The 27,180-nt window shown below is 49.7% G+C and overlaps 1 protein-coding gene across 1 annotated transcript in view; it reads left to right on the top strand.

Moving 5' to 3' along the window:
• LOC139250660 (uncharacterized protein C6orf118-like) overlaps positions 1-27,180 on the top strand; it is a 122,527-nt gene that overhangs the window by 79,773 nt on the left and 15,574 nt on the right. The window contains exons 6-8 of the mRNA XM_070873032.1: positions 433-491; positions 8,942-9,138; positions 11,540-11,593. Coding sequence (XP_070729133.1) covers positions 433-491; positions 8,942-9,138; positions 11,540-11,593 — 310 coding nt within the window. The remainder of the gene's footprint in view (positions 1-432; positions 492-8,941; positions 9,139-11,539; positions 11,594-27,180) is intronic.

Here is a 27,180-nt window from a genome sequence, read left to right as displayed (position 1 = left end):
AAGTCCCACTCCAGACACTTGAGCACAATAATCTAGGCTGAAACTCCAGTGCAAGTGCTGCATTGTCGGAGGTGCCATCTGTCGGATGAGATGTTAAACCGAGGCCCTGTCTGCTCTCACAGGTGGACGTAAAAGATCCCATGGCGCTATTTTGATGAAGAACAGGGAAGTTATCGCTGGTGTCCTGGCTAATATTTATCCCTCAACCAACATCACAAAAACAGATTATCTGGTCATTTTCACATTCCTGTGTGTGGGAGCTTGCTGTGTGCAAATTGGCTGCCGTGTTTCCCACATTACAACAGTGACTACACTCCAAAAGTACTTCATTGGCTGTAAAGCGCTTTGGTTCATCTGGTGGCCGTGAACGGCGCTATATAAATCCAAGTCTTTCTTTCTTTAACATATTTGGTAAACCTGTTTCTTTTTTAGGCTGAGGAATGAACTTGAGCAGAAACTTTCTAAATCTGAGCCCCTGCCTAAGCAGCAAGGTAAGTCAAACTTTGCTTGAGAATGAACACTTTAAGCAGGGTTGCCAACCCTCTGTGAGTGTCCTGGGGATCTCCAGCAATTAAAGATGAATCTCCAGACACTGCTGCGAGCAACCCTGGAAAAGAAAATTATTGGGGCGTTAAAAAGAAAATGGTGGTGTTTTTATCATTTTCTTCGACCACTTTTGTTTATTGGTTCTAAAATTAATGGAGCTGGGGCGGTGCGTTTGGAGGCGAGAGTTGATGTGATTTAACAACTCCAGGACTACGTCCAATCAGATTTGCCAATCGCCAGTGTTCCCTTTAAGCTTCTCAGCCACGCGCCCGTGCAGAAGTGTGGGGCTCCTGTGCAGCCGGACTCTCAATCAAAAACCACGCATGTGCAGATTTTTGAATGGGTCATGCAGCCCCTTAAAGGGTCACAGGGCTGAAAAAAATATTAGTGGGGACATCGGCAACTTTAAGTGCTACTTATAATTCTCGATGGGTGACTACAGTGAAAACGTACGGTGAGTTGTCATTTGTTATTTTCTTTATTGGAAAACATTCAATTGGTTATCTCCACAACCTTTGATACTGTGTTTATCGGGAAGACTAATACACGATGTGTATAGAGAGAGGGGAAAGGTCGACCAACCAGCTGGGTGAGAAGTGATGAAATGCAGCGAGTGGCTCTTGAGTGTCCCATCATTTCTGGCTTTTGGACTATAGACTGCTGCTGTTGATCCATGAAGTACTCACCTCAATATCATTTACATTGCCCAACTCCCTGAAATGACTATTTCTACCCAATTCAAGGGCTCAATTTTCCCCAGTATTTGCGGCGTTTTTTTGGGGGCAGGCTGTTTTTTCTGGCCCAACTTAAAAATCCCCAGTTCCCCCAATCAATTTGCACCAGCGTAACTCAGTTAGTTACGAATTTTTTAAGTCCGTTTTTTTTTCAGCCGAGGGAGAGAGAGACATAGACTGACAGACACGGACGGACGAACGAGCGACCGAGAATGGAACAGGAACAGCCTTCGGGTGGGGTTGGAGGTCAGTTGGTGCTATGTGTTTTTCAATTCTTTTAATGTGTTGGGAGGTGGCAGTAAGCTTCACTTGCATTGTGTCCCTGGTTACCATGGCAGCCTGATCCTTTTGGCGCAGATCAAGGCTCCGCTCACCTCGGGTCAGGCCACGTCAAAATGAAGAGATGCAACTGGAAAACTCGCAACACTTTTTTTTGGCATACTTGGGCCCAAAGGAATCGGGCGTAAAATGCCCAAAAAATGCTTTGGGGAAAACTAAGCCCCGAGAGTTGAAATATTCACAGCTCTATCTCATTTTCAAAAACAGGCCGAGTGCAGTAATTCACGCTTAGTGCTGTGAGGAGATGAGGCGCTCTTCTAAGTTTGAAGTTAAGACATATTGTCTGGCAGAGGAGAGGTAGTTGTGTACTGCACCTGACAGTGGGAATGCAAAATGGCAAAATGATTCACTCCCCTGCGCTGATCTCACTACACATGCAAAAAGGATACAGAGGCACTGGAGAAGGATGAAAAAAGGTGATACCAGAACTGAGAGGGTACAGCTATCAGGAAACACTGACAGTCTGGGGCTGTTTTTTCTGAAAAGAGAAGGCGGAGTGGTGACCTAAGGTCTTTAAAATGACAATGGAGTTTGATAGGGTCGATGTCGAGCTGTTTCCACTTGTGGGGAGTTCAAAACTAGGGGTCATAAGTATAAGATCGTCAATAAGGAATTCAGGAGAAGCATCTTTACCCAGAGAATGATTAGAATGTGGAACTCGCTGCCACAGGGAGTGGTTGAGGTGAATAGTGTAGATGCATTTAAGGGGAAGCCAGATAAATGAGGGCAAAAGGAATAGAAAGATATGTTGATAGGGTGAGATAAAATAGGGTGGGAGGAGGCTCGTGTGGAGCATAACCACCATCATAGACCAGTTGGGCCGCAAATTCTATATAATGTCAAATGTTTTTCTCGTAATAGTTAGAATTACTAACCACAGGTATGTGCTGCCTGATTCACACAAGTGTTATCATTTATTATATATCTGAATGTTAGTATTAACAATCGGCTTCAGCTGTTTTAATCTCATGCTAAAAGTAGAATGAATGCAATGAATTCTAGTCCGAAAAAGAATGACTTTGACCCCTGCGTTTTTAAGTTTTCAAATGAGTCCTTAAGGGTCACAATAGAATCAGTTACCCAATGAAAGAAAGTTAAGTAGAAGCAACCTTTTCTCTTAGTCCTGTGTCGGTTTTGAGCTGATATTGTAGGAACTACTTGCGTTAGAAGTTGCAATCACTGCACAGCTGCAGGGCATGGGAATAGGAGGAGGCCATTCAGACCCTCGAGTCTGTACAGCTATTCGATTCGATTATCTGTATCTCAACTTCATTTACCCGCTGTAATGTATGCACCTCCGAGTGTGCTCACAGGTTTGTAGAGCTGTTGAGAGTGTTGTGTCCTTAGATGCTCTAACAATGACTCCACGAGGCAGTGTGTAGTGACCTTAGTCCTTTATTAGTTAACTCCAGAGTGAGGATCACACCTGGTGGCCTGCCTTTTATACTAGGCCAGGCACACCTGTACAGGTAACCTATAAGTCTCCCACTGCAGTGCCCTCTGGTGGCACACCTTGAGATAGTACCAACAGTAGCCATGCAGGATACATGACATCACTCCCCCCTAAACCCTCAGTGTTAATCGCCTCTGCTTTAACTGTGCTCTGGGTTTAGCTCTATCTGGGCTCTATCTGGTTGACCTTTGGCAGGTCGATCAATCTTGGGTGAGCACTTGCTACAGTAGAGTGCTGCTGGTTACTGTTTGTGTGTGTCCCTGACCACTCCATTCTCCCCCCCTCCACATATAGATTATGTCGAAGGCTCATTGCATTCATATACATTCCAGTTCAGGAAAATACATTACATTTGTGGTTCCGTTGTGAGACAAGTACGTTAGACTGGTGAGATACCTTATCGATGCAGTAACCGGTGTGTAAGGACAAACTAGTTCCAGAACTGCTGGATTGTGTCCCTGCAGTCTGGTGGCAGCGTAGTGCCCAATGCTGGCAGTGGGAACCCAGTTGGCTCGAGTTGCCAGCTCTTGCGGCTGTTGCCTTGGTCCCTAGTGTCGGGCCGGTTCACAGATGCCTGTGACCTCCCTGTCCTTTCTTTGCGCCCTGGGTCACTGCTGCTCCCTGAGGAGCTGTCGTCGAGCAATGCACAGGGAACTGCTGACTCGCTGGCCTGGGCGATGTTTGGTTTGGGATCCTGGATGGTCCTGGTCCCCTTTGGGGGAACTGTGGCGGGTGACCCTTCGTTTATGGGTATGGCCTTGGTGGTGATGGGGTCTGGGGACTGTGCCTTAGCACAGTCTGCTGTTTCAGGCTCGTGGCAGTTAGTGCCATTGGGTGCCTGAGAGGTGGAGCCGGTCAGGGGAAGGGTATCAATACCGGTGCCGTTGCCTTGCTGAGGTCGCTTGCTCTGCGTATGTGTTGGCTGCTTGTGGCCACACTCCATGGTGTATAACTCTGGTCCCCGGGACGCAGGCTACAGCATTGGATAGCTCGCTGGACCTGTGTGCTCCCGATGGATGTCTGCCCGCTGCATTGACTGTGTGCAGTTGAAATTCTACATCGCACAACTTTTCATTACTTATTATGGACACTCTGTGGGTCCGAACACGATCGCGCAACTTTTCCTCGCTGGTTGTATGTACACAATTCACATAATCAGTCACACATTTTACATGATCGTGCGACTTTTCCTTGCTCATTGCATGTACACAACTCTGATTATTACTTACACATTTTACATGATCAATTACACATTTTATTTCTAACTTACAGTTATTATTACATTGCTTGAGGGTGTGGAACTGTCCCTTTAATTGTAGTGGGTTAGGCCTCCTTTAAGAGAGCCTTGCTTGCTTTACCCCAATCCTCTTCTCCGTTCGGTGCCACGTGTTGCTCCATCAGCACTGCACCTCGTGGTCTGGCCCCGGCCATCCTTTTCTTCAGCACCTCACCTCGTGGTTTGGGCGCCATCTTTCCTTCATCCACGATGTCAACGGTGGAGATCCTCTTTTCCCCGGGTTCTGCCACTGATGCTGGGAAGTCGCCTTTGGATCCGATTTTCTTCCTCCAGAATCCTGCCACTGGAGCCTGGAAAGTGCGTTCGGGTCGTCTCAGCTGGATCATCTCCACGCAGTCGTACTGAGCGGTCTGTGCCTCGGGTGCTGTGCTGGTCTGCTCTCTGGTGCCGGATCCACCCTCGGGTGAGGGCTTGCTTTGCCTCTGAGCGCGAGGGTCGTCGATCGCTGGAGGAGTGAAGACTTCCCACTTCCAATGGGTCTTCTCCATCTACCTTCTGCCGAGCAGCGTTGGTCCATCACCTGCAACAATCCACAGTGGTAACTTGTGCACCGCGCCATCATGGAGTACCTTTACATTCACGTTACCAATGACTGGGATAATTTCATCGGTGTAGGTGCGTAGCTTTGCCTGAACCGGGACCAACTTGGGTCGTTCAGCTTGATTGTCCCATAACCTCTCAAAGGCTTCTTGATTCATTACTGACCGGCTCGCCCCCGTGTCCACTTTCATGAAGACTGGAACGCCATCTTTCTCGACTTCCATCTTCAGCGGGGAAACACTCGGTGGTGCAGGTAAACATGCTATATACCTCATCGTGGGGCTGAGCTGCCTCTCTGCCTATCGTTTCATAATCCACGCTGGATTCATGGCCATCTGCAGACTCTTCATCGACACAGTGTCATATTTCTCTTACACATTCGCTGGAGTGGCTCTTTGTGCTGCAGCCTTTGCATACATAGTCTTTAAAGCGGCACTGGTGAGCCCTGTGATTCCCTCCACAACACCAGCATGGAGCTACTCAAGTAGCCCCCTCGGCGGACTCTGAGTTAAGGGACTCGGGGGCCTGTTCTCTCTTCCCTGAGAGGGTTCGCCCTCTACAATCCAGCCTCTATACGGCGCCACTCTGTGCACAGTACCTGCCGGGTTTGAGTCCTGAGCGTGAGTCATCTGCCTAGAACCGCAGGTCGAGGTCATGAATGCCTGGCTCACAGAGATGGCCTTCTGTAGTGTGACTGTGGTCCGCAGACAGTAGCTTATGAAGAAGGCCCTCATGGCTAATTCCAATGACAAAAATGTCCCGCAGCACTTCGCTGAGGTGGGTGCCGAACTCGCACGGTGCCGCCAGCCTCCTGAGATCTGCGGCGCGATTTCTTGGCCTTCGGGCCGTCGGTGGGTATAGAACCGGTGTCTGGCTGTGAGGATGCTCTCCTTGGGCTTGAGTTGCTCCTGGATCAGGATTATGAGCTCTTTGTACGACTTGGTTGTTGTCTTTGCTGGTGCCAGCAAGTCCCTGACAAGGCCATAGACGGTGAGCCCACAACTGGTTAGCAAGATAGCTCTGTGCTTATCAGCCAATGTGGCCGGGTCGTCTCCTGCCAGGTCGTTGCTGTGACAAAATGTTCGGGTATCCCCACAAAGGCTTCCCAATCATCACCATCGGCGAACTGCTGCAACGTACCAAGGGTAGCCATTTTCGCGTGAAAGTTCGCAATCTCGTCGCCAATTGTTGTGTCCTTAGATGCTTTAGTAATGACTCCACGAGGCAGTGTGTTGTACTTGAACTGTAGTGACTTTAGTCCTTTATTTGCTAACTCCAGAGTGAGGATCACACCTGGTGGCCTGCCTTTTATACTAGGCCAGGCACACCTGTACAGGTAACCTACAAGTCTCCCACTGCTGTGCCCTCTGGTGGCACACCTTGTGATAGTACCAACAGTAGCCATGTAGGATACATGACAGAGAGGAGGCGGGGGTCCCCAATGGAGTGCTCTCTACGCGGGAGTCCTCCATGTGTTTATTGGAGCCTTGGCCTGGAGGTTGTTGCACGGAGCAGTCCCGTGCAATTGATTTTTAAGTCGGTTCACGGACTCCCAGGCCGCCTACAATTTCTGCGGTCTAGAGGAATCCGTGTTCTATGTGTATGTTGTATGTACGAGGTTGCAGCCCCTCTTCCAATATTTGAAGGGGCTGCTCCTCAAATTCTGGTTGCACTTCAGTCCCACACTCCTGATCTTTGGGCACCCTGTGCGGAGGGGAGTGGGCAGGTCAGAAGGCCTCCTCGTAGGACTGCTCCTGGGCATGGCCAAGGTAGCCATCAACTGGTCCAGGCAGCGGGCGGTCGAGGGGGTCGTTCAGCCCGACTGCCTGCCTCTCTTCCACGGTTACATCCGAGCCAGGGTGTCCCTGGAGATGGAGCACGCGGTGTATACCGGTACGCTCGCGGCCTTCCGCGAGTGGTGGGCGCCGGAGGGACTGGAGTGCATCATCACCCCCGGCAACCAAATTTTAATTTGAACCACATGTAAAAAGTTAATTTGTTTAAGTTTGTCGGTTTTAGTGTCGTCCCCCTCCCACCCCCCACACCCGGCCTTTTGTATAATTTGTGTTTCTGGTGCCCTCAATAAAAAAACAAGGGGGCATTTGATTTAATGTTTATGTGTTACATATACAACTCAAAATAGTTGTAGAGCTGTTGAGAGGAAGCAGGGGTCCCCAATGGAGTACACTCTACGCGGGAGTCCTCCCTCTATTGATTGGGAACTTGGCCTGGAGGGTGTTGCACGGGGCAGTCCCGTGCAATCGGTTTTTAAGTCGGTTCACGGACTCCCAGGCCGTCTGTAATTTCTGCAGTTTGGAAGAGTCCGTGTTCCATGTTTTTATGGAATGTGCGAGGTTGCAGCTCCTCTTCCAATATTTGAAGGAGCTGCTCCTCAAATTCTGGTTGCACTTCTGTCCCACACTCCTGATCTTTGGGCACCCTGTGTGGAGGGGAGCAGGCAGGTCGGAAGGCCTCCTCGTAGGACTGCTCCTGGGCATGGTCAAGGTGGCCATCAACCGATCCGGGCAGCGGGCGGTCGAGGGGGTCGTTCAGCCCGACTGCCTGCCTCTCTTCCGCGGTTACGTTCAAGCCAAGGTGTCCCTGGAGATGGAGCACGCGGTGTCCACCGGTATGCTCGCGGCCTTCCGCGAGAGGTGGGCACTGGAGGGACTGGAGTACATCATCACCCCCGACAATTAAATTTTAATTTGATCCATTGTTAAAAGTTTAATTTGTTTAATTTGTCAGTTTTAGAGCCCCTTTAATAAGGGGGCACTTGATTTATAGTTTCAACAAAATAGTTGTAGAGCTGTTGAGTTGTGAGTGGCTTAGCCAGTCACGTGATGTTCACAAGAATCAATAAAACCCCAGCCAGTTGGGTTCAGGGGATCCACGATGAGGCCGTGGTTGGAAGCCCAGTGGATAAATTGGTAATGTGTAGTGTGATTGTTAAACTTTTGTTAATAAACCAACTAGTTCTCAATAGCAATGTGTTGCTATGAATTCTTAAGCAAAGAACCCATGAAGCAAATACATTACACGCGCCTTTGCTCCATATCCCTTGATCCCTTACTTAATAAAGTGCAACATCCCCACTGACACCTGGGAGTCCCTGGCCAAAGATCGCCCTAAGTGGAGGCAGTGCACCCGGGAGGGCGCTGAGCTCCTCGACTCTCATCGCCAAGAGCATGCAGAAATCAAACGCAGGCAGCGGAAAGAGCGTGCGGCAAACCAGTCCCACCCTCCCCTTCCCTCAACCACTGTCTGCCCACTTGTGACAGGGACTGTGGCTCTTGTATTGGACTGTACAGCCACCTAAGGACTCATGCTAAGAGAGGAAGCAAGTCTTCCTCGATTCCAAGGGATGATGATGACTTAACAAAAGCCTATCAATCTGATTGTTGAAAATTTAAATTTACCCAGCATCCACAGCCTTTTGGGGGAGAGTGCTCCAGATTTCTACTGCCCATTGTGTGGAAAATGTGCTTCCTGGTTTCACTCCTGATTGGCCTGGCTCAAAGTTTAAAATTGTGCATCTTTGTTCCCACCCAGCAGTAGCAGCTCCTCTGTATCTACCCAATCAAATCCTTTGACATTACTTTGTATTTAAAATAATAGACATTCATTTAATGCAGGGTGGTTTTTGCACATTTCCCCAGTACAGTTTATCTGAAAAGCTGTCCTAATGAGTATTGTAACCTGTGTAATGTTGTTGTGCCGTCTTTCGGATGAGACGTTAAAGCGAGGCCGCGTCTGCCCTTTCAGGTGGATGTAACAGATCCCATGATATGATGTTGAAGGAGAGCAGGGGAGTTCTCCCCGGTGCTTTGACCAATATTTACCCGTCAACCAACAGCTGAAAAGCGATTATCTGGTCATTATCACATTGCTGTTTTGTTGTACCTTGCGGTGTGCAAATTAGCTGTCGCATTTCCTACATTACAAATGTAACTAGGTGCTTTGGGACATCCTGAGGTTGTGAAAGGCGCTATATAAATGCAAGTCTTTCATTATTTCTTTTCTTCTTTTAAGTTGCAGAAGCGTGGCCTTCTTTGAAGCCCTTGAAACCCAAAGAGAAGCCGCTGTCTGTGGTGGAACAGGTGCTCTCACTGAGGAGCAGCACTTATAAAATGACAGTGCAGATTCAAGAGCTGGAGAATGAGTTGAAGCATTCCATGGTGCCCTCCATAATCACTGATGCTCTGCAGAGCTCTCTCAGAGACACACAGGTACTTATGATCGCTGTAACCTTTCCACCTGTCTGAGGGTTGCCAACTGTGGTTGGACATATTCTTGGAGACTTCATCACCAGAACTGAGAGACTGAACAGGCTGGACCTCTTCTCTCTAGAAAAGCGAAGGCTGAGTGGGTAACCTGATGGGAGGTGTTTACAATTGTGAAGGGGTTTGATCAGGTCGACGTAGAGAAGATGCTTTCCAAATCTAGGGGCCATAAATAGAAGGTAGTCACTAATAAATCCAATTAGGAATTCTTTACTCAGCGAGTGCTTAGAATGTGGAACTCAGTACCACATGGAATGGTTAAGACCTATCACATCGAAGCATTTAAGGGGAAGCTGCATAAGTACATGAGGGAGAAAGGGATAGGGTGAGATGAAGTAAGGTGGGAGGAGGCTCGTGGCATAGGCCAGTTAGGCCGAATGGCCTGTGTCTGTGCAAAAAATTCTCTGTAATTCTATGTAACCAGCTTCCAACTGCCCCATCCAGTCAAACAGCCTTTTTTCCATCTCCAATATTTTTATAACTGAAAAACAAATGTGTCCAAAGAAAATGAACCAAAAACTCCATCTTACGTTTCTTTTGATGGATGAACCAGGTGAGCTTCTCTTACCTGTTTGAACCACATTCTTCCATTAGTGTCAGCCATGGCTCAGTGCGTTGCACCCTCGCCTCTGAGTCAGAAGGTTGTAGGTCAAGTCCCACTCCAGGGACTAGAGCACAAACATCTAGGCTGACACTCCAGTGCAGTGCTGAGGGAGTGCTGCACTGTCGGAGGTGCCATCTTTTGGATGAGGTGTTAAATTGAGGCCCTGTCTGATCCCACAGAAGAGCAGGGGAATTATCTCTGGTGTCCTAGGCAGTATTTATCCCTCAATTAACATAACAAAAACACATGATCAAATTGCTGTGTGTGGGAGCTTGCTGTGCGCAAATTGTCTGCTGTATTTCCCACATTGCAACAGTGATTACTCTCCGAAAAGTACTTCATTGGCTGTAAAAGCACTATATAAATGCAAGTCTTTCTTTCTTTTCAAGTGTAGCAACTGGGAAATCAAATTAATTTTCACCAAACCAAATCATTTTTTTAAATTTAAGTTTCTCAATATTTTTCCCTCCAACATTCCTTTCTTCCTTAGCCTAAAAAAGCCACTTCAAGAGCCATCCATGTTGGAGGGGGCTGGAATCACATATCGGCCAGACTGAGCGAGGACAGCAGATTTCCTTCCCTAAATGACATTGGTGAACCAGTGGGGTTTTTATGGAAATCCAAGAAGTAAGGGTATCGAGGGATACAGAGCAAAGATGGGTAAATGGAGTTGAGGTACAGATCAGCCATGATCTAATTGAATGGCAGAGCAGGCTCAAGGGGCGAAAGGGCCTACTCCTGCTCCTAATGCTCCTATGACAGCTTCATGGTTAGTTTTACTCAGACCGGCTTTTGATTTTCAGATTTTTTGAAAGGAATTAAAATTCTCAAACTGCCAGTGAGGGATTTGAACTGGCGTTCTCTGGATTATTACTCGATTGACCTCAAAGGAAAAGAAAATTGGGCAGGGTGGAAATCGGGTCGCCGATTCTCTACTGCCCAATTTGCGCTACTGCCAAAGACCAATTTCACCCCACAATGTTCATTTGGAACAGCTTTTGTTGAATGAGATATTTTAAAATCTCTCGAGTTCCCCTTTTTCTACAGGTCTTCTTCGTGTGTCGATCACCAATCACGCCTTCGCATTCAGATATATTCCTTTTAAACAAAAAAGTACAATCCCGTGTTGTATAATAACATTATTATTATTAAGAAAAGACTGTTACCTGTCATCCCCTAGATCAGAGGCCACACTGCGATATGTGTGCGCATTAGGTCCATGCAACAGATCCTTGCCACTGGACCAAGACCTAGCTCTGTCAAACCCGTGTGGTGGCTAGTGTGCAATGGCCACCCCACGTTAAAAAAATCCACGCACAGGCATCTTCCACCCTTCAGGATGTAGTTCTGGATCTGGAATATTAGGACCTTCATTGAAACACCTGTGAACTCATCCCTTTTTTGGCATGGAAGCAAGTCATCCTCATTTTGAGGGACCGTCTATGAGATCAGAGATATACTGAAGCACCATGCATTCTCCTCCCTCCTCACTTCTGAGTACTTTTGAGGAAATACACCTAGCCAAACTTGATTGCATTTTAAGTACTAGAATATGAAGTATGGGTTTTTAAAAATAACATAAATCCCTGTTTCAGGAGAATTCTCCAAAGTCCAATACTGACGTCCCTTGTTAAATTTGCAACAGCCTGCAAACCAGTCTGTTGTTGAGAGTTGAATAACTAAATTGGGGCGTTTGTTGAGAAAAATGACAGCACTACAACTAATGTTCGAATCTTCCCACAGGCTGAAATTGCAAAACTGCAGAAATCCAACCAGTTTCTTCGCTGGAAAATAAAAGTAAGAGCGCGTTTCCTATCCGTTTTGGTTCATTCTCGGCTGTATTTCTGGGTCTGACTTCCTGGTTTCCTGAATGTACTCTGAGCTTGGTGTAACCTTTCCGTCCAAGATTGACCAGCTCCCCGAAGCACTGGCTAATGCAGTGGATTAAATGTTGTCCTTTCACTTCTGGGTCTTGTTCAGCTCAATGTCTACTGGTGCTGCTGGCTGCATGGCTCCTTTCTCAAGAGTTTGGGTCATCTCAGCCCAGCTCTCAGTGGGCACGATCGCCGCACTATCCTAAACCAGCACCAATTGCCACTAAATTAGCAATCGCACACCGACACCACCAAACACCTGGATTTTCGGGTGTTCTCCGCTCAGTTTTTCGGTGGCGATGGCGATGGTGAGGTGTTGTGGTCGGGCAGTCAGCCTCCAGCGCCCCGCGGCGATCCTCGGGTCGGGTTTAGCGGCAGCGCTGAGCAGCACCGCCCGGAAGAGCTGCGCCCGGTGGGCAATGCTCCCGGTTGTGACACCGGCGCGAGTTTGAGCTCCTGCCCGACCCGTCCGCCCGGAAGCGCATCCGCAGTGACCGCCTGGGAAATCAGGGCAGTCCAACCGTCCCGTCGGCGAAGAGGTGAGCGATGGACTCGGAAGATAAGTGTGATTGTTTTTACTGTTAATTGTTTTTGCGCTTTGTGTTGTGGTGGCGTGGGCAATGTTTTGGGAATGTTTTTGTGGGGGGGTTTAGGTCCTCCCCCCGCCCCAGGCGTCTCTGGGAGCGTTCCCGGCCTGGCTCTTTAGCTCGGGAGTTTCCCACACTAACGCCCGAGAGAGGTGTACAAAGCCTCCCTTAGTGCTGCGCCCCCTGACTCAGGGCCCAGCTGCCCAATGTTACTGACTGAGGCACAAACTGTTCCCAAGTGCTAACTTTCCCGCTCCACCGCCATTATCACCCCAAAAACATCAAAGCCTAAAATCCAGCTCCTACACTTTCACGGTGCCTTTAAGTCTAATTTAAAAAGTCCCAAACTGCTTCCCAAAGGTAGAAAATAATCGGAGACTAAACTGTGGTGAAAGAAGGACTAGGGGAGATGACTGAAAGCGGGATTGAGGAAGTAGGTTTTGAGAAAGCTTTTGGAGGAGGAGAGGGAGGTAGCTAGTGTTGTGTATGGAGAAAGAATCAGACTGAATACTGTGAGCTCAAAGTAAAGTGTGACTGTAGTCTTTTATTGCAGGTCTCCAGATTGCCTCTCCAACCTGTGAAGCCTCCTTAAATACCTGTGCTCCCAAGGGATTATGGGATCCCTTGGGACTCCAGGGGATGAGCCCTCTGGTGGCTGTACAGAGTAAATACAAGTTTATATGTATAACAACACTGCTGCTCCCGCCAAAGTCAATAGTGTAACTATTTACAATGTGAGTCGATCTGGGGCCTTCCTTGCCCTGGTTGATCGTCTCGGTGTGTAAGCTGGTGTTGTTGAATCATTTGTTGGGCCCTCGCTGGGCTGCTATGCAGCTGGGCTGCCTGGTGTGTTGGGCCCTGCTGGGCTGCTGTCGATGATGGGTTCTGCTTCGTGGTCAACCGTGGTGCCGGTTGCCACTGGTGTGTATGTTGGGGAATCAAAAAAGGTAGGGTCCAAGGTGGGTTGCTCAGGATAGTCTGTGAATCTGAGTTTGATTTGGTCCAAGTGTTTCCGGTGAATGAGTCCATTTGAAAGTTTGACTCGAAACACCCTGGTCCCCTCTTTGGCCACAAGTGCCGGGAAGCCACTTGGGACCTTGTCCATAATCTAATACAAATACAGGATCGTTGATTTCAATCTCGTGTGACACGTTTGCGCTAGCATGGTATGCACTTTGTTGAAGCCACCTGCTCTCTACCTGTTCATGAAGATCAGGGTGAACTAACGAGAGCCTTGTCTTAAGTGCTCTTTTCATGAGCAGTTCAGCAGGTGGGATCCCAGTGAGTGAGTGGAGTCTCATGCGGTAGCTAAGCAGGACTCAGGATAGGCGAGTCTGCAGTGAGCCTTCAGTTACCTTCTTCAAGACTTGCTTGATGGTTTGCACTGCTCTCTCTGCCTGACCATTGGACGCTGGTTTAAACGGGGCAGATGTGACATGTTTGATCCCGTTACTTCTTTGAACTCAGCATTGGTAAAACATGGCCCTTTGTCGCTCACCAGGACATCGGGTAAGCCGTGTGTAGCAAACATGGCCCGTAGGCTTTCAGTAGTGGCAGCGGACGTGCTAGCCGACATTATCTCACATTCAATCAACTTGGAGTACATAGAAACATAGAAAATAGATGCAGGAGTAGGCCATTCGGCCCATCGAGCCTGCACCACCGTTCAATATGATCATGGCTGATCATTCACCTCAGTACCCCTTTCCCGCTTTCTCTCCATACCCCGCGTCTACAACCACAAGGAACACTTTACCCAAGAGTGGGCCTGCATAGTCGACGTGTACCCTAGACCACGGTTTGGAGGGCCAAGACCATAAACTTAGCAGCGCCTCCCTGGGTACATTGCTTAACTGCGAACATGTATTACATCTGTGAACGCAGGACTCTAAGTCCGCTTCGATACCGGGCCACCACACGTGGCTATCGCTTTCATCATTACGATGCCTGGATGGGTATTGTGGAGGTCATTGATGAAGGTGTATCTGCCCTTCTTGGGGACCACTACTCGATTGCCCCACAGAAGGCACTCTGCCTGTATAGACATTTCAGCTTTGCGCCGCTGGAATGGCTTTATCTCTTCCTGCATTTCCACTGGGACACTGGACCAGCTCCTGTGAAGCACACAGTTTTTGACTAGAGAAAATAAGGGGTCCTGGCTTGTCCAGGTTTTGATCTGCCGGGCAGTGACGGGTGATTGCTCACTCTCAAATGCTTCCAAATCATGGCTAGATCTGCGACCGTGGTGGGCAATGGCAGCCTACTGAGAGCATCGGCGCAGTTCTCTGTGCCTGGCCTTTGGCGGATGGCGTAATTGTATGCGGACAACGTGAGCGTCCATCTCTGGATGCGGGCCGATGCAGAGAACAGGGCTATAAGTAACTTATGGTCAGTTTCCAATTCGAATTTTAGCCCAAACAGGTATTGATGCATTTTCTTTATCCCATAGACCCACGCTAATGCTTCTTTCTCAATCATGCTGTAGGCTCTCTCAGCCTTAGACAGACTCCTGGATGCATAAGCAACCGATTGCAGTTTCCCGAAATCATTAGCTAGTTGCAATACACATCCGACGCCATATGACGACACATCACATGCGAGTACAAAACACTTACATGGATCATACAACACAAGCAATTTGTTTGAGCATAACAATTTTCTCGCTTTTACAAAGGCATTTTCTTGACTTTTGCCCCAAATCCATTCATCCCCTTTTCGTAGTAAGACATGCAATAGTTCTAACAGTGTGCTGAGACCCAGTAAGAAGTTACCAAAGTAGTTCAGGAGACCCAGAAGCTCCGTCACGTTCTGTGGCCTCAGTGCGTTCTCGATTGCCTCCGTCTTCGCGTTGATGGGCTTGATGCCGTCTGCCGCAATCCTCCTTCCCGGGAACTCCACTTCAGGCGCCAGGAAAATGCACTTCGAGCATTTTAACCTGAGCCCCACGCGGTTGAGTCGACTAAGAACCTCCTCCAGGTTCTGCAGATGCTCGACTGTGTTCCGACCTGTGACCAAGATGTCGTCCTGGAAGACCACGGTGTGCGGGACCGACTTCAGTCAGCTTTGCATGTTTCTCTGGAATATCGCCGCCGCCGATCAGATTCCAAACGGGCAACTGTTATAAACAAAAAGACCTTTGTGCGTGCTGATGCAGGTGAGGGCCTTCGATGATTCCTCCAGTTCCTGCGTCATGTAGGCTGAAATCAGATGCAGCTTCGTGAACGTCTTTCCTCCCGCCTGTGTGGCAAAGAGGTTCTCGGCCTTTGGTAGTGGGTATTGGTCCTGCAGGGAGAAGCGATTGATAGTTACTTTGTAATCGCCACAGATTCTGATGGTGCCGTCTCCCTTGAGGACTGGGACGATAGGACTGGCCCACTCGTTGAACTCGATCGGGGAAATGATACCTTCTCTTTGCAGCGGTCTAGCTCGATCCCTACCCCTTCTCTCATCTTGTATGGTACTGCTCTCGCCTTGTGATGGATGGGTTGCGCCCTCGGAATTAGGTGGATCTGCACTTTTGCTCCTTGGAATTTCCCGATGCCTGGTTCGAACAGCGAAGGAAATTTGTTTGAGACCTGGGCACATGAAGGGTCGTCAGCGGGCGATAACGTTCGGACGTCGTCCCAGTTCCAGCGTATCTTTCCCAACCAGCTCCTGCCGAACGGCGTAGGACCATCGCCCGGTACCACCCAGAGTGGTAGCTTGTGCACTGCTCCATCGTAGGAGACCTTTACGGTAGCACTGACGATTACAGGAATCAGTTCTTTCGTGTAAGTTCTTAGTTTCGTGCGAACTAGAGTTAAGACTGCCGTTGAGGCCTTGTTGCACCACAACCTTTCGAAAGTCTTTTTGCCCATGATGGACTGACACGTGCCCATGTCCAGCTCCATTGACACCAGGAGTCCATTTAGTTCAACATTCAGCATTATCGGGGGACAATTCGTGGTGAATGTGTGCACCCTATGAACCTCTGCCTCTTCGATCTGAGGCTCTGGTTTGTCGTGATCCTCCGTGGATCTGCCCTCCTCTGCAATATGGTGGTTTGCAGGTTTAACAGGCTTTACAGCTCGTCTGCACACTCGGAGGTGTCCCATTATTCCACAGCCCTTGCAAACATACTCTTTGAATCGGTATGATCACCCCCGCAGCGCCAACAAGGTATTAATGGCCTTGCATTCATCACCCTTGATGGTGGACCCTGAGACATCTGCGGACGTGTAGCTGCAGGTATGTGTGACCTGCCCTGTATGTTACGATTCAAAAACAACATCACTTTGTTCACAGTACTTGTAGCAGCACTTGTGTGCTGAGAGATTTGCTTCGTATTGTCACTGGTGGCAATGAAAGCCTGGGCTATCGCTATGGCTTTACTCAAGGTTGGGACCTCTACTGTCAAAAGTTTGTGAAGTATGGTTTCGTGGCCAATGTCAAGTGCGAAAAAGTCTCTGAGCATGTGCTTCAAATGTCCTTCAAATTCGCAATGTCCTGCAAGGCGTCTTAGCTTGGCGACATAACTCACCACTTCCTGGCCTTCAGACCTTTTGTAGGTGTAGAACCGGTACCTCGCCATCAGAACGCTTTCCTTCGGGTTCAAATGCTCTCGGACCAGTGTGCACAAATCGTCGTATGATTTCTCCGTGGGTTTCGCTGGAGTGAGCAGATTCTTCCTGAGGCCATACGTTGGTGCCCCACAGACGGTGAGGAGGATCGCCCTTTGTTTGGCAGCGCTCTCTTCCCCATCTAGCTTGTTGGCCACAAAGTATTGGTCAAGTTGCTCCACAAAAGTTTCCCAATCATCTGAGAATTTCTCTAGGATGCCCACTGTTCTCTGCATCTTTGGGTTCGCTATCTGTATCTCGTCGCCAGTTGTTGTGTATGGAGAAAGAGTCAGACTGAACACTGTGAGCCCAAAGTAAAATGTGACCGTAGTATTTTATTGCAGGTTTCCAGAGTGCCTCTCCAACCTGTGAAGCCTCCTTAAATATACTCCAGGGGATGAGCCCTCTGATGGCTGTACAGAGTAAATACAAGTTTACATATATAACAGCTAGGAAGAAAGGCCAAAATGGGAAAGGTTATGAAAAAAGGTTGAGCAGGTTGGGCCTATACTCACTGGAGTGTACGAGAATGAGAGGTGATCTTATTGAAACATAAGATTCTGAGGGGGCTCGACAGGGTAGATGCAGAGAGGATGTTTCCCCTCATGGGGGAGTCTAGAAACGGCATAGTTTCAGAATAAGGGGTCGCCCATTTAAAACAGAAATGAGGAGGAATTTCTTTGGAATCAATCTTTGGAATTCTCTACCCCAGAGAGCTGTAGAGGTTGGGTCATTGAATATATTTAAGGTGGAGGGAGACAGATTTTTGAAAGATAAGGGAGTCAAAGGTTATGGGGAGGAAGTGGAGTTGAGGTCAGGATCAGATCCGTCATGATCTTATTGAATGGCGGAGCAGGCTCGAGGGACCAAATGGCCTACTCCTGCTCCTATTTCTCATGCTCTTGTGGGACATTCCAGAGTGTATGGCTGGAACAGCTAAAAGCCCCACGGACACAAACATTGGAGCGAAGAAGCCAGAATCGGAAGAGCGCAAGGCACGTAGAGGAGCACAGGGCTAAATGAGGTTGCAGAGGTAGGGAGTGGCGAGGCCATGGAGACCTTTACAGGTGAGGACAAGGATTTTGAAATTGAAATGCAAACAGGAAACCAGTGAAAGTCGCTGAGCAGAGTGATAAGGGAACAGGACTTGTTGTAGGAGAGGATTCAGGTGATGCAGTTTTGGAGAAGTTGTACTTTATAAAGAGCATGGGAGGCTCGCAAGGAGGGCGTTGGCATAATGGACTCTGGAGGTACTGAAGCAGAGGAGAAACATCTTGTTAGTTAGTTAGAGTCTCCTGTGTCTAGTGACACATGAGGCATCCCATTTCTTCCACTGCTGTCTGTCTAAAGCAAGATAATTGACTCAGATCAGAGTATCATCTCGTCTCACATGCAGCAAATTATGGTTCTCCACAGTTGGTGTTCATATTTTCAAATCTCTAACAGGCTCGTCATGCCTCTGGGTTGTTTCTGTAATGAAAGGCATTATTACTTGGACAGGTCATTGGATCAGGAGGGGCCAGTGGACTGCCTTTAGTTTGGCTTATACCATTCGACCTGTCTGGCTTGGATGGCCCTACCAGGAGTTTAACTCCTACCAGCATAGCTCTCGGGATTATCGGAATTCACAAGCCTTCCCACTATGTCAAGGTGGAGTCCCTGGGGAAGGGAAAAGTATCTTGGTGGTGAGGTGGGGCAGAGTGGGTGATGTTGCGGCAGTTTTGGTGGTGGTAAGTATTGTGTTCCGAACACAGATGAGACTGCACACAGGGAGGTTAAAGTAACAGTGACCTCTGTCTTTATTAAGACACTCCAGAGTCGGGAACAGGCTTTAGGGGCCGGCTTATATACAGTGCTCCCAAGGGATGCTGCGATCCCTTGGGACTTCAGGGGATGCGCTCCCTGGTGGCGGAACATGTGAGTGCATGCTTTACAGATACACATCACTCCTCGCCCCCCCAAAGTCAAAGTGAAAACTATTTACAAGGTGAGGCAGTCAGGAGCCTTTCTTTCCCTGGTGGACCGCCTCCGTACAAATGTCTCTTCTGGTGTGTTGGCTGTGCCCTCGCTGGGCTGGCCCTGCAGGGCTGCTGGGTGACCCTGGCCTTGCTGGGCTGTTGGGTGTGATGGGTTCAATTTCCTGGTCCGGCGTGGTGTCGTTGATCCTTTGGGTGTGTGAAAAAGGTGGTGTCTGCTGTGGGTTGTTCAGGGCAGTCTGTGAACCACAGCCTCATTTGGTCCAGGTGCTTTCTGCAAATTTGTCCATTGTCCAGTTTGACTACAAACACCCTAATCCCTTCTTTAGCTATCCCGTGTCCGCGATCCACTTGGGACCATGTCCATAGTTTAGCACATACACAAGGTCATTCAGATCAATTTCCCGTGACACAGTGGCGCGACCATCGTTTACATTTTATTGCTGCCGCCTGCTCTCTACCTGATCATGCAGGTTGGGGTGAACCAGCAAGAGTCTGGTTTTAAGTGTCCTTTTCATGAGTAGCTCAGCTGGGGGCACCCCTGTGAGTGAGTGGGGTCTCGTGCGGTAGCTGAGCAGTACTCGGGACAGGCGGGTTTGGAGTGAGCCTTCTGTGACTTGTTTGAGGCTCTGTTTGATTGTTTGTACTGCCCGCTCTGCCTGCCCATTGGAGGCTGGTTTAAACAGGGTCGAGGTGACATGTTTGATCCCATTGCGGGTCATGAATTCTTTAAATTCGGCACTGGTGAAACTTGGCCCGTTGTCACTGACCAGTATGTCAGGCAGGCCATGGGTGGCAAACATGGCCCTCAGGCTTTCAATGGTGGTGGTGGCGGTGCTTCCCGACATTATTTCACATTCAATCCATTTTGAAAAAGCATCCACCACCACCAGGAACATTTTACTGAGAAACGGACCCGCATAGTCGACATGGATCCTCGACCATGGTCTGGAAGGCCAGGACCACAAACTTAGTGGTGACTCTCTGGGCGCGTTGCTCAACTGAGCACATACGCTGCATTGCCGTACACAGGACTCTTAAGTCCGAGTCGATACCGGGCCACCACACGTGGGATCTGGCTATTGCTTTCATCATTACTATACCCGGGTGTGTGCTGTGGAGATGCGAGATGAACGTCTCCCTGCCCATTTTGGGTAGCACTACGCGGTTACCCCACAACAGGCAGTCTGCCTGAATGGACAGCTCGTCCTTTCGCCGCTGGAACGGCTTGATTAGCTCTTGCATTTCAACAGGGATGCTGGCCCAGCTCCCATGCAGTACACAGTTTTTTACTGGGAACAGCAGAGGATCTTGGCTGGTCCAAGTCCTAATCTGGTGGGCCAAGACAGGTGAGTTATCATTTTCAAACGCTTCCATGACCATCAACAAGTCTGCGGGCTGCGCCACCATCAACAAGTTTGCAGGCTGCGCCATTTCCACCCCCGTGGTGGGCAATGGTAGCCGACTGAGAGCATCCGCACAGTTCTGGGTGCCTGACCTGTGGCGGATGATATAGTTATACGCTGATAGCGCGAGTGCCCACCTTTGTATGCAGGCTGACATTAGTATTTATCCCCTTGTTTTCAGCGAACAGGGATATGAGGGGCTTGTGATCGGTTTCCAGCTCAAATTTGAGGCCAAACAGGTACTGATGCATTTTCTTTACCCCGAACACACACGCTAACGCCTCTTTCTCAATCATGCTGCAGGCACTCGCGGCCTTAGACAAGCTCCTGGAGGCATAGGCGACATGTTGCAACTTCCCTGCAACATTAGCTTGTTGTAATACACACCCGATTCCGTACGACGACGCATCACATGCTAGCACAAGTCTTTTACACGGGTTATACAATACAAGCAGCATGTTGGAGCATAAAATATTTCTGGCTTTCTCAAAAGCAATTACTTGTTTTTTTCCCCATATCCAGATCCATGTTTCTCTGGAAGATCGCTGCAGCTGACCAAATTCCAAACGGGCATCTGTTGTAGATGAACAGTCCCTTGTGCGTGTTGATGCAGGTGAGGCCCTTCGCAGACTCCTCCAGCTCCTGCGTCATGAAGGCCGAAGTCAGGTCGAGCTTGGTGAACGTCTTGCCTCCTGCCAGCGTCGCAAATAGGTTGTCTGCCTTAGGTAGCGGGTATTGGTCCTGGAGTGAGAAACGATTAATAGTTACTTTCTATTCGTCGCAAATCCTGACCGTGCCATCACTTTTGAGTACTGGAACAATCGGGTGACCCACTCGCTGAATTCCACTGGGGAGATGATGCCCTCGCATTGCAGCCTGTCCAGCTCGATTTCCACTCTCTCCCTCATCATGTGAGGTACCGCTCGCGCCTTGTGGTGGATGGGTCGTGCCTCTGGGACCAAATGGATCCGCATCTTCATCCCAGAAAAGTTTCCAATACCTGGCTCAAAAAGGGAAGGAAATTTGTTTTGAACCTGGGTGCATGAGGCCTCATCGACATGTGATAGCGCTCGAATGTCATCCCAATTCCAGTGGATTTTACCCAGCCAGCTCCTTCCAAGCAGTGTTGCGCTATCGCCCGGGACAATCCAGAGTGGCAGTTCGTGCACTGTGCCCTCGTAGATGACCTTGACCATGGCGCTGCCCAGGACAGTGATAAGCTCTTTGGTGTACGTTCTCAGTTTCGTATGGATGGGGCTCAGGGCTGGTCTGAGTGCCTTGATGCCCCAGTCTCTCAACCATCTTTTTACTCATGATGGATTGGCTAGCGCCAGTGTCCAGTTTCATGGCTACATTCAATTTTACATTTAGCATTATAGGTGGACATTTCATCGAAAATGTGTGCACCCCATGTATTTCAGCATGTTCCTCTGCCACATGGTGGTTAGCAGGTTTTGCAGAGTTGCAAGCTCGTTGGAGGTGTCCCATTGTTCCACAGCTCTTGCAAACCTACCCTTTGAAGCGGCATGAATAAGCTGAATAAAAGCCTCCACAATGCCAACAATGTGTGAATTGCCTTGCATTCATCCTTTGTTGCGGACTCGGAGTCATCTGGGTCACCTGAGGCCTGCTGGCAGTTGCAGACTCGTGATTTCTGCCCTGTACATTTCTGCTCGCAAACACAGTTCCAGTTAATTTATGAACATTGCTAGCACTTGTGTGCTGAGAGATTTGTTTGGTGTTATCACTGGTGGACATAAACGCCTGTGCTATCGTAATGGCCTTACTGAGGGTCGGTGTTTTGAGAATCAAAAGTTTTCGTAGGATGGTCTCGTGGCCAATGCCCAGTACAAAAAAGTCTCTGAGCATTTGCTCCAGGTAACCATCAAACTCACATTGTCCTGCCCGTTGCCTTAGCTCGGCGACGTAGCTCGCCACTTCCTGACTTTCAGATCGCTGGCACATGTAGAACCGATACCTTGCCATCAGCACGCTCTCGCTCGGGTTAAGATGCTCCCGAACCAGTGTACACAGCTCCTCATATGACTTATCTGTGGGTTTCACCGGAGCCAGAAGATTCTTCATGAGGCTGTAGGTCGGTGCCCCGTAGACTGTGAGGAGGACCGCTCTCCTTTTTGCAGCGCTTCCTTCTCCGTCCAGCTCGTTGGCTACAAAGTACTGGTCTAGCCGTTCGACATAGGCTTCCCAGTCCAAACCCTCCGAGAACTTCCCCAGGATGTCCACAGTTTGCTGCATCTTTGCGTTGGATTCGTATACTCGTCGCCAGTTATTGTGTTCCGAACACAGATGAGACTGCACATAGGGAGGTTAAAGTAACAGTGACCTCAGTCTTTAATAAGACACTCCAGAGTTGGGAACAGGCCTTAGGGGCCGGCTGATATACAGTGCTCCCAAGGGATGCTGGGATCCCTTGGGACTTCAGGGGATGTGCTCCCTGGTGGCAGAACATGGGAGTGCATGCTTTACAGATACACAACATCAAGGATGTGGGATTAGAAGCTCAACTCGGTTAAATAGGCCACCAAGCCTGCATACTATGATGCTCCACCTGAGTGAGTTGTGAGAGATAGGGACCATGTCAGGTGATAAGGTGCAGAGCTTTATGTGGAAGCTTTGGTCTTGCCTGTGTTGAATTGAAGGCAATTTTTGCTCTTTAAACTACAACGACTTGTTTTTATAACTTATAAAAATGTCGCAAGGCGCTTATCCACTTGATATCAACGAAGCCACATTGGTGGGTGACGAGTCAGGAGTGATGCAGAATTGGAAAAGCAGGTACCGTCAACATACACGTGGAAACTGACCTCGTGCCGATGAGTTGATGTCACCAAAGAAAAGATGAGGCAAAAAAGGGGGCCGATGATGGAGCCTTGTAGGTGGACCAAAAATCCATTGCAGGGGGTGTGCTTGCTGCATCGGTCCAGCTGGGATTGGAACTACATTAGGGCAGTGCCACAGAGAGGGAATGGAGGGAAGGGATGGAGTAGTTGACTTTGTTGAGTGAAGCAGAGGTAAAGGAGGATGAAGAGGGGTTGTGTATGTACCACAATGGCATTCAGACGGCTGGTAAAGGAATAGGAAAATCTCACCTTGGTGCAGCCATAGATTGTTCTGAGGCTGGGTGTGCAGCATGCCTCCTGAGCAGAGCAGAGGGAGCTTCACGGGCTGCGCTTATTTGATGCACATGCTTGGTGCCTGGAATGCTAAAAACACTCACATCCCCATCACACAAAAAAAAACAGAAAGAAATTTTAAACAACCAGCAAAAACTGTACTACAGGTTCGACCTCCAAAATCCTGAGTTCCGGAATCCGGGCCGATCCGTGGCGGGGTCGTCCGGATACCGGAAAATGTTCTGATATCTGGACTCCCCCTGCCTCGGCGAACCGACTTCGCCCCGGCCCCCCTCCGTCCCCTTTACCTCTGCTGCCCAACCCCACCTACCTCGGGCCAGACAAGGAACTCCTCCACGGCGGCAGGGCCCCACCCGATCAGGCCCTCGGTGGTGGGGCCCACCCGATCAGGTCCTCGGCGGTGGGGCTCACCCGATCAGGTCCTCGGCGGTGGGGCTCACCCGATCAGGTCCTCGGCGGTGGGGCTCACCCGATCAGGTCCTCGGTGGTGGGGCCTGCCCGATCAGACCCTCGGTGGCGAGGCCCCACCCAATCAGACCCTCGGTGGCGAGGCCCCACCCGATCAGGTCCTCGGTGGTGAGGCCCCACCCGATCAGACCCTCGGTGGTGGGGCCCACCCGATCAGGTCCTCGGTGGTGAGGCCCCACCCGATCAGACCCTCGGTGGTGGGCCCCACCCGATTAGACCCTCGGTGGCGAGGCCCCACCCGATCAGGTCCTCGGTGGTGAGGCTCCACCCGATCAGACCCTCGGTGGCGAGGCCCCACCCGATCAGACCCTCGGTGGTGAGGCCCCACCCGATCAGACCCTCGGTGGTGAGGGCCCACCCGATCAGGTCCTCGGTGGTGAGGGCCCACCCGATCAGGTCCTCGGCGGTGGGGCCCCACCCGATCAGACCCTCGGTGGTGGGGCCCACCCGATCAGACCCTCGGTGGTGAGGGCCCCACCCGATCAGGTCCTTGGTGGTGAGGGCCCACCCGATCAGACCCTCGGTGGTGGGGCCCACCCGATCAGACCCTCGGTGGTGAGGGCCCACCCGATCAGGTCCTCGGTGGTGGGCCCCACCCGATCAGACCCTCGGTGGTGGGGCCCACCCGATCAGGTCCTCGGTGGTGAGGGCCCACCCAATCAGACCCTCGGTGGTGAGGGCCCACCCGATCAGGTCCTCGGTGGTGGGGCCCACCCGATCAGGTCCTCGGTGGTGGGGCCCACCCGATCAGGTCCTCGGTGGTGGGGCCCACCCGATCAGGTCCTCGGTGGTGGGGCCCACCCGATCAGGTCCTCGGTGGCAAGGCCCCACCCAACGACCTCATCGCCGGGGCCAGCGACCCGAACAACTCCTCGGCAAGCAACCACCCCCCCACCCCCTTCTGAAGTTCTGAAATCCGGAAATATCCGAACCTGGACTCGGGTCTTTCCGGATTCGTGACGTCAGAAAGATGTTCCGAAGTCTGGAAAAACACGAAAACTGGCTCGGCCTCGGTCCCGAGGTTGCCGGATTCGGGAGGTCGAACCTGTATTACAAAGCTGTACAATCGGAGTTGCCATGTTATACATTTTTTGTATTTCGAATCAGTGCAAGTAGAAGGAAGCTTTCATAACAAGGCTCAGACTCTGCAGAGCCACCGAGAGGTGACACTGAGAGGTGACACCTGGTGTACAAAGATTTACAGGGCCATCAATCATCCACCCTTCAATACCACTGGCAGTGAAGCTTGCTGCTGCTCTCAGCTTTTGTCTCCCTCTGCCTTCCAACACCCACAGGGAACCTAGCAGGAATCATCAGCTAAGCAATCTAACACTCCATTAAGAAGGTAACTCAAGCCCTGTTTCGACATGCACCCATCTGCACTTCAGCAGCAGAGGGAGCTATAGCTTTATTACATTATTCGCGTTGTCGAAGAACAGGGGACGATTGCTGTGTACATGTAACCATTGCTGTGTCGACCCTGTGACATGCTTAAATAGCAAAAGCAATTGGTTCATTACTGTGCAGATGGTACCCTCACCAGAAACCGTGCACTTTTCAGAGAGTGTGCATTATGCATAGCGTTTGAACTAATTTAACATCACACAACACTTCGAAGCGAAAGTGTGGAGTGATGGCTCCTTGGCGATGAGGGCAATATGGTACAACCATGGCAGTTGACTCCTATGCACAACTGACACACAGCAGCAGAGAACAGATACAATGGGACACATGGGCAAACCAGGGTTACTCAACACTTTGGGGTGCTAAGCAATGATTCAGATAGTCAGAGGTTGCCATATTGTTTGTCCCAGAGAAGGTTGGCGAAGTTATAACTATATATGATACATTTTGGTAGAAAGAACGATGGGAGGCAATATAAACTAAAGGGTACAATTCTAAAGGGGATGCAGGAACAGAGAGGCATAGGGCACAAAAGCAAAGAAGTTATAATGAAGCTGCATAAAACACTGGTTCAGCCTCGACTGGAGTATTGTGTCCAATTCTGGGCACCGCACTTTAGGAAGGATGTGAAGGCCTTAGAGAAGGTGCAGAAAATATTTACGAGAATGGTTCCAGGGATGAGGGATTACAATTACGTGGATAGACTGGAGAAGCTGGGATTGTTCTCCTTGGAGCAGAGAAGATCGAGAGGAGATTTGATCGAGGTGTTCAAAATCATGAGGGGTCTGGACAGAGTAGAGAGAGAGAAACTGTTCCCATTGGTGGAAGGGTCGAGAACCAGAGGACACAGATTTAAGGTGATTGGCAGAAGGTCCAAAGGCAACATGAGGAAAAACTTTTTTACGCAGCGAGTGGTTATGATCTGGAATGCTCTGCCTGAGAGGGTGGTGGAGGCAGACTCAATCGCGGCTTTCAATAGGGAATTGGATAAGTACCTGAAGGCAAAAACATTAGCAGGGTTGTGGGGAAAGGGCGGGGAGTGGGATTCGCTGAGGTGCTCTTGCAGAGAGCCGGCACGGGCTCGAAGGGCCGAATGGCCTCCTATACTGTAACGATTCTATGATTGTATACATTGCACGATATTGTCATGGATAGAGGCTTCACCGTGGATTTGGATGTGAAGCACTATCAAGTCAAGGAGGACTAGAAAGGGCGATGGTGTGCAGCAGTTCAGGCAGCGAGACAGCGGGGTCAGGTGTTAGTTACACAGCTCTTCCAGTAAGCTCTGCACTTTCTATTGGACATAGGTGCATTAATGGAACAGCTATCTGCTTTGCGCATTTAGCTTTTGCAAACAACTGTATGTTCTATTTGGTTTCATCTTGGCCGGCTGCTGCTCTCTGCTCAGTGGAAGAAGCAGTCAGTAAGCTGTGTGAAAAATAAACCATGCTTGGTTGGTTGCAGTACAACGCCCAAAGCGGTACTTAGTGTTGCATGCTACACCAGAAAGACAGATTGTTACTGGAATTCACCTGGGCACTGGTAGTCTTTTCCAAAATGGCCAGCTGGGAAGCATTGGTGAGTTTATCCTGTTGAGTTGATGAAATCGGTTTAATAAGATTTTGTTTTCATCAAAAAGAATTGTGCTTGGCAATGGACATCTCCAACATGAGAGAGTCTACCCACATTCCCTTGATAGTCAATGGGATTACCATTGCTGAATCCCCCACCATCAACATCCTGGGGGTTACCATTGACCAGAAACTTAACTGGACCAGCCACATCAATACTGTGGCTACTAGAGCAGGTCAGAGTTTAGGTATCCAGCAGCAACTGGTTCATCTCGTGATTCCCCAAAGCCAACCACCACGTACAAGGCACAAGTCAGGAGTGTGATGGAATACTCCCCACTTGCC

Source organism: Pristiophorus japonicus, unplaced genomic scaffold (genome assembly GCF_044704955.1).
Source record: "Pristiophorus japonicus isolate sPriJap1 unplaced genomic scaffold, sPriJap1.hap1 HAP1_SCAFFOLD_405, whole genome shotgun sequence".
In the NCBI taxonomy this organism is placed as follows: Eukaryota; Metazoa; Chordata; class Chondrichthyes; family Pristiophoridae; genus Pristiophorus; species Pristiophorus japonicus.
The sequence above is the reverse complement of the archived record's forward strand: the minus strand, read 5'-3'. Positions and strand labels throughout refer to the sequence as shown.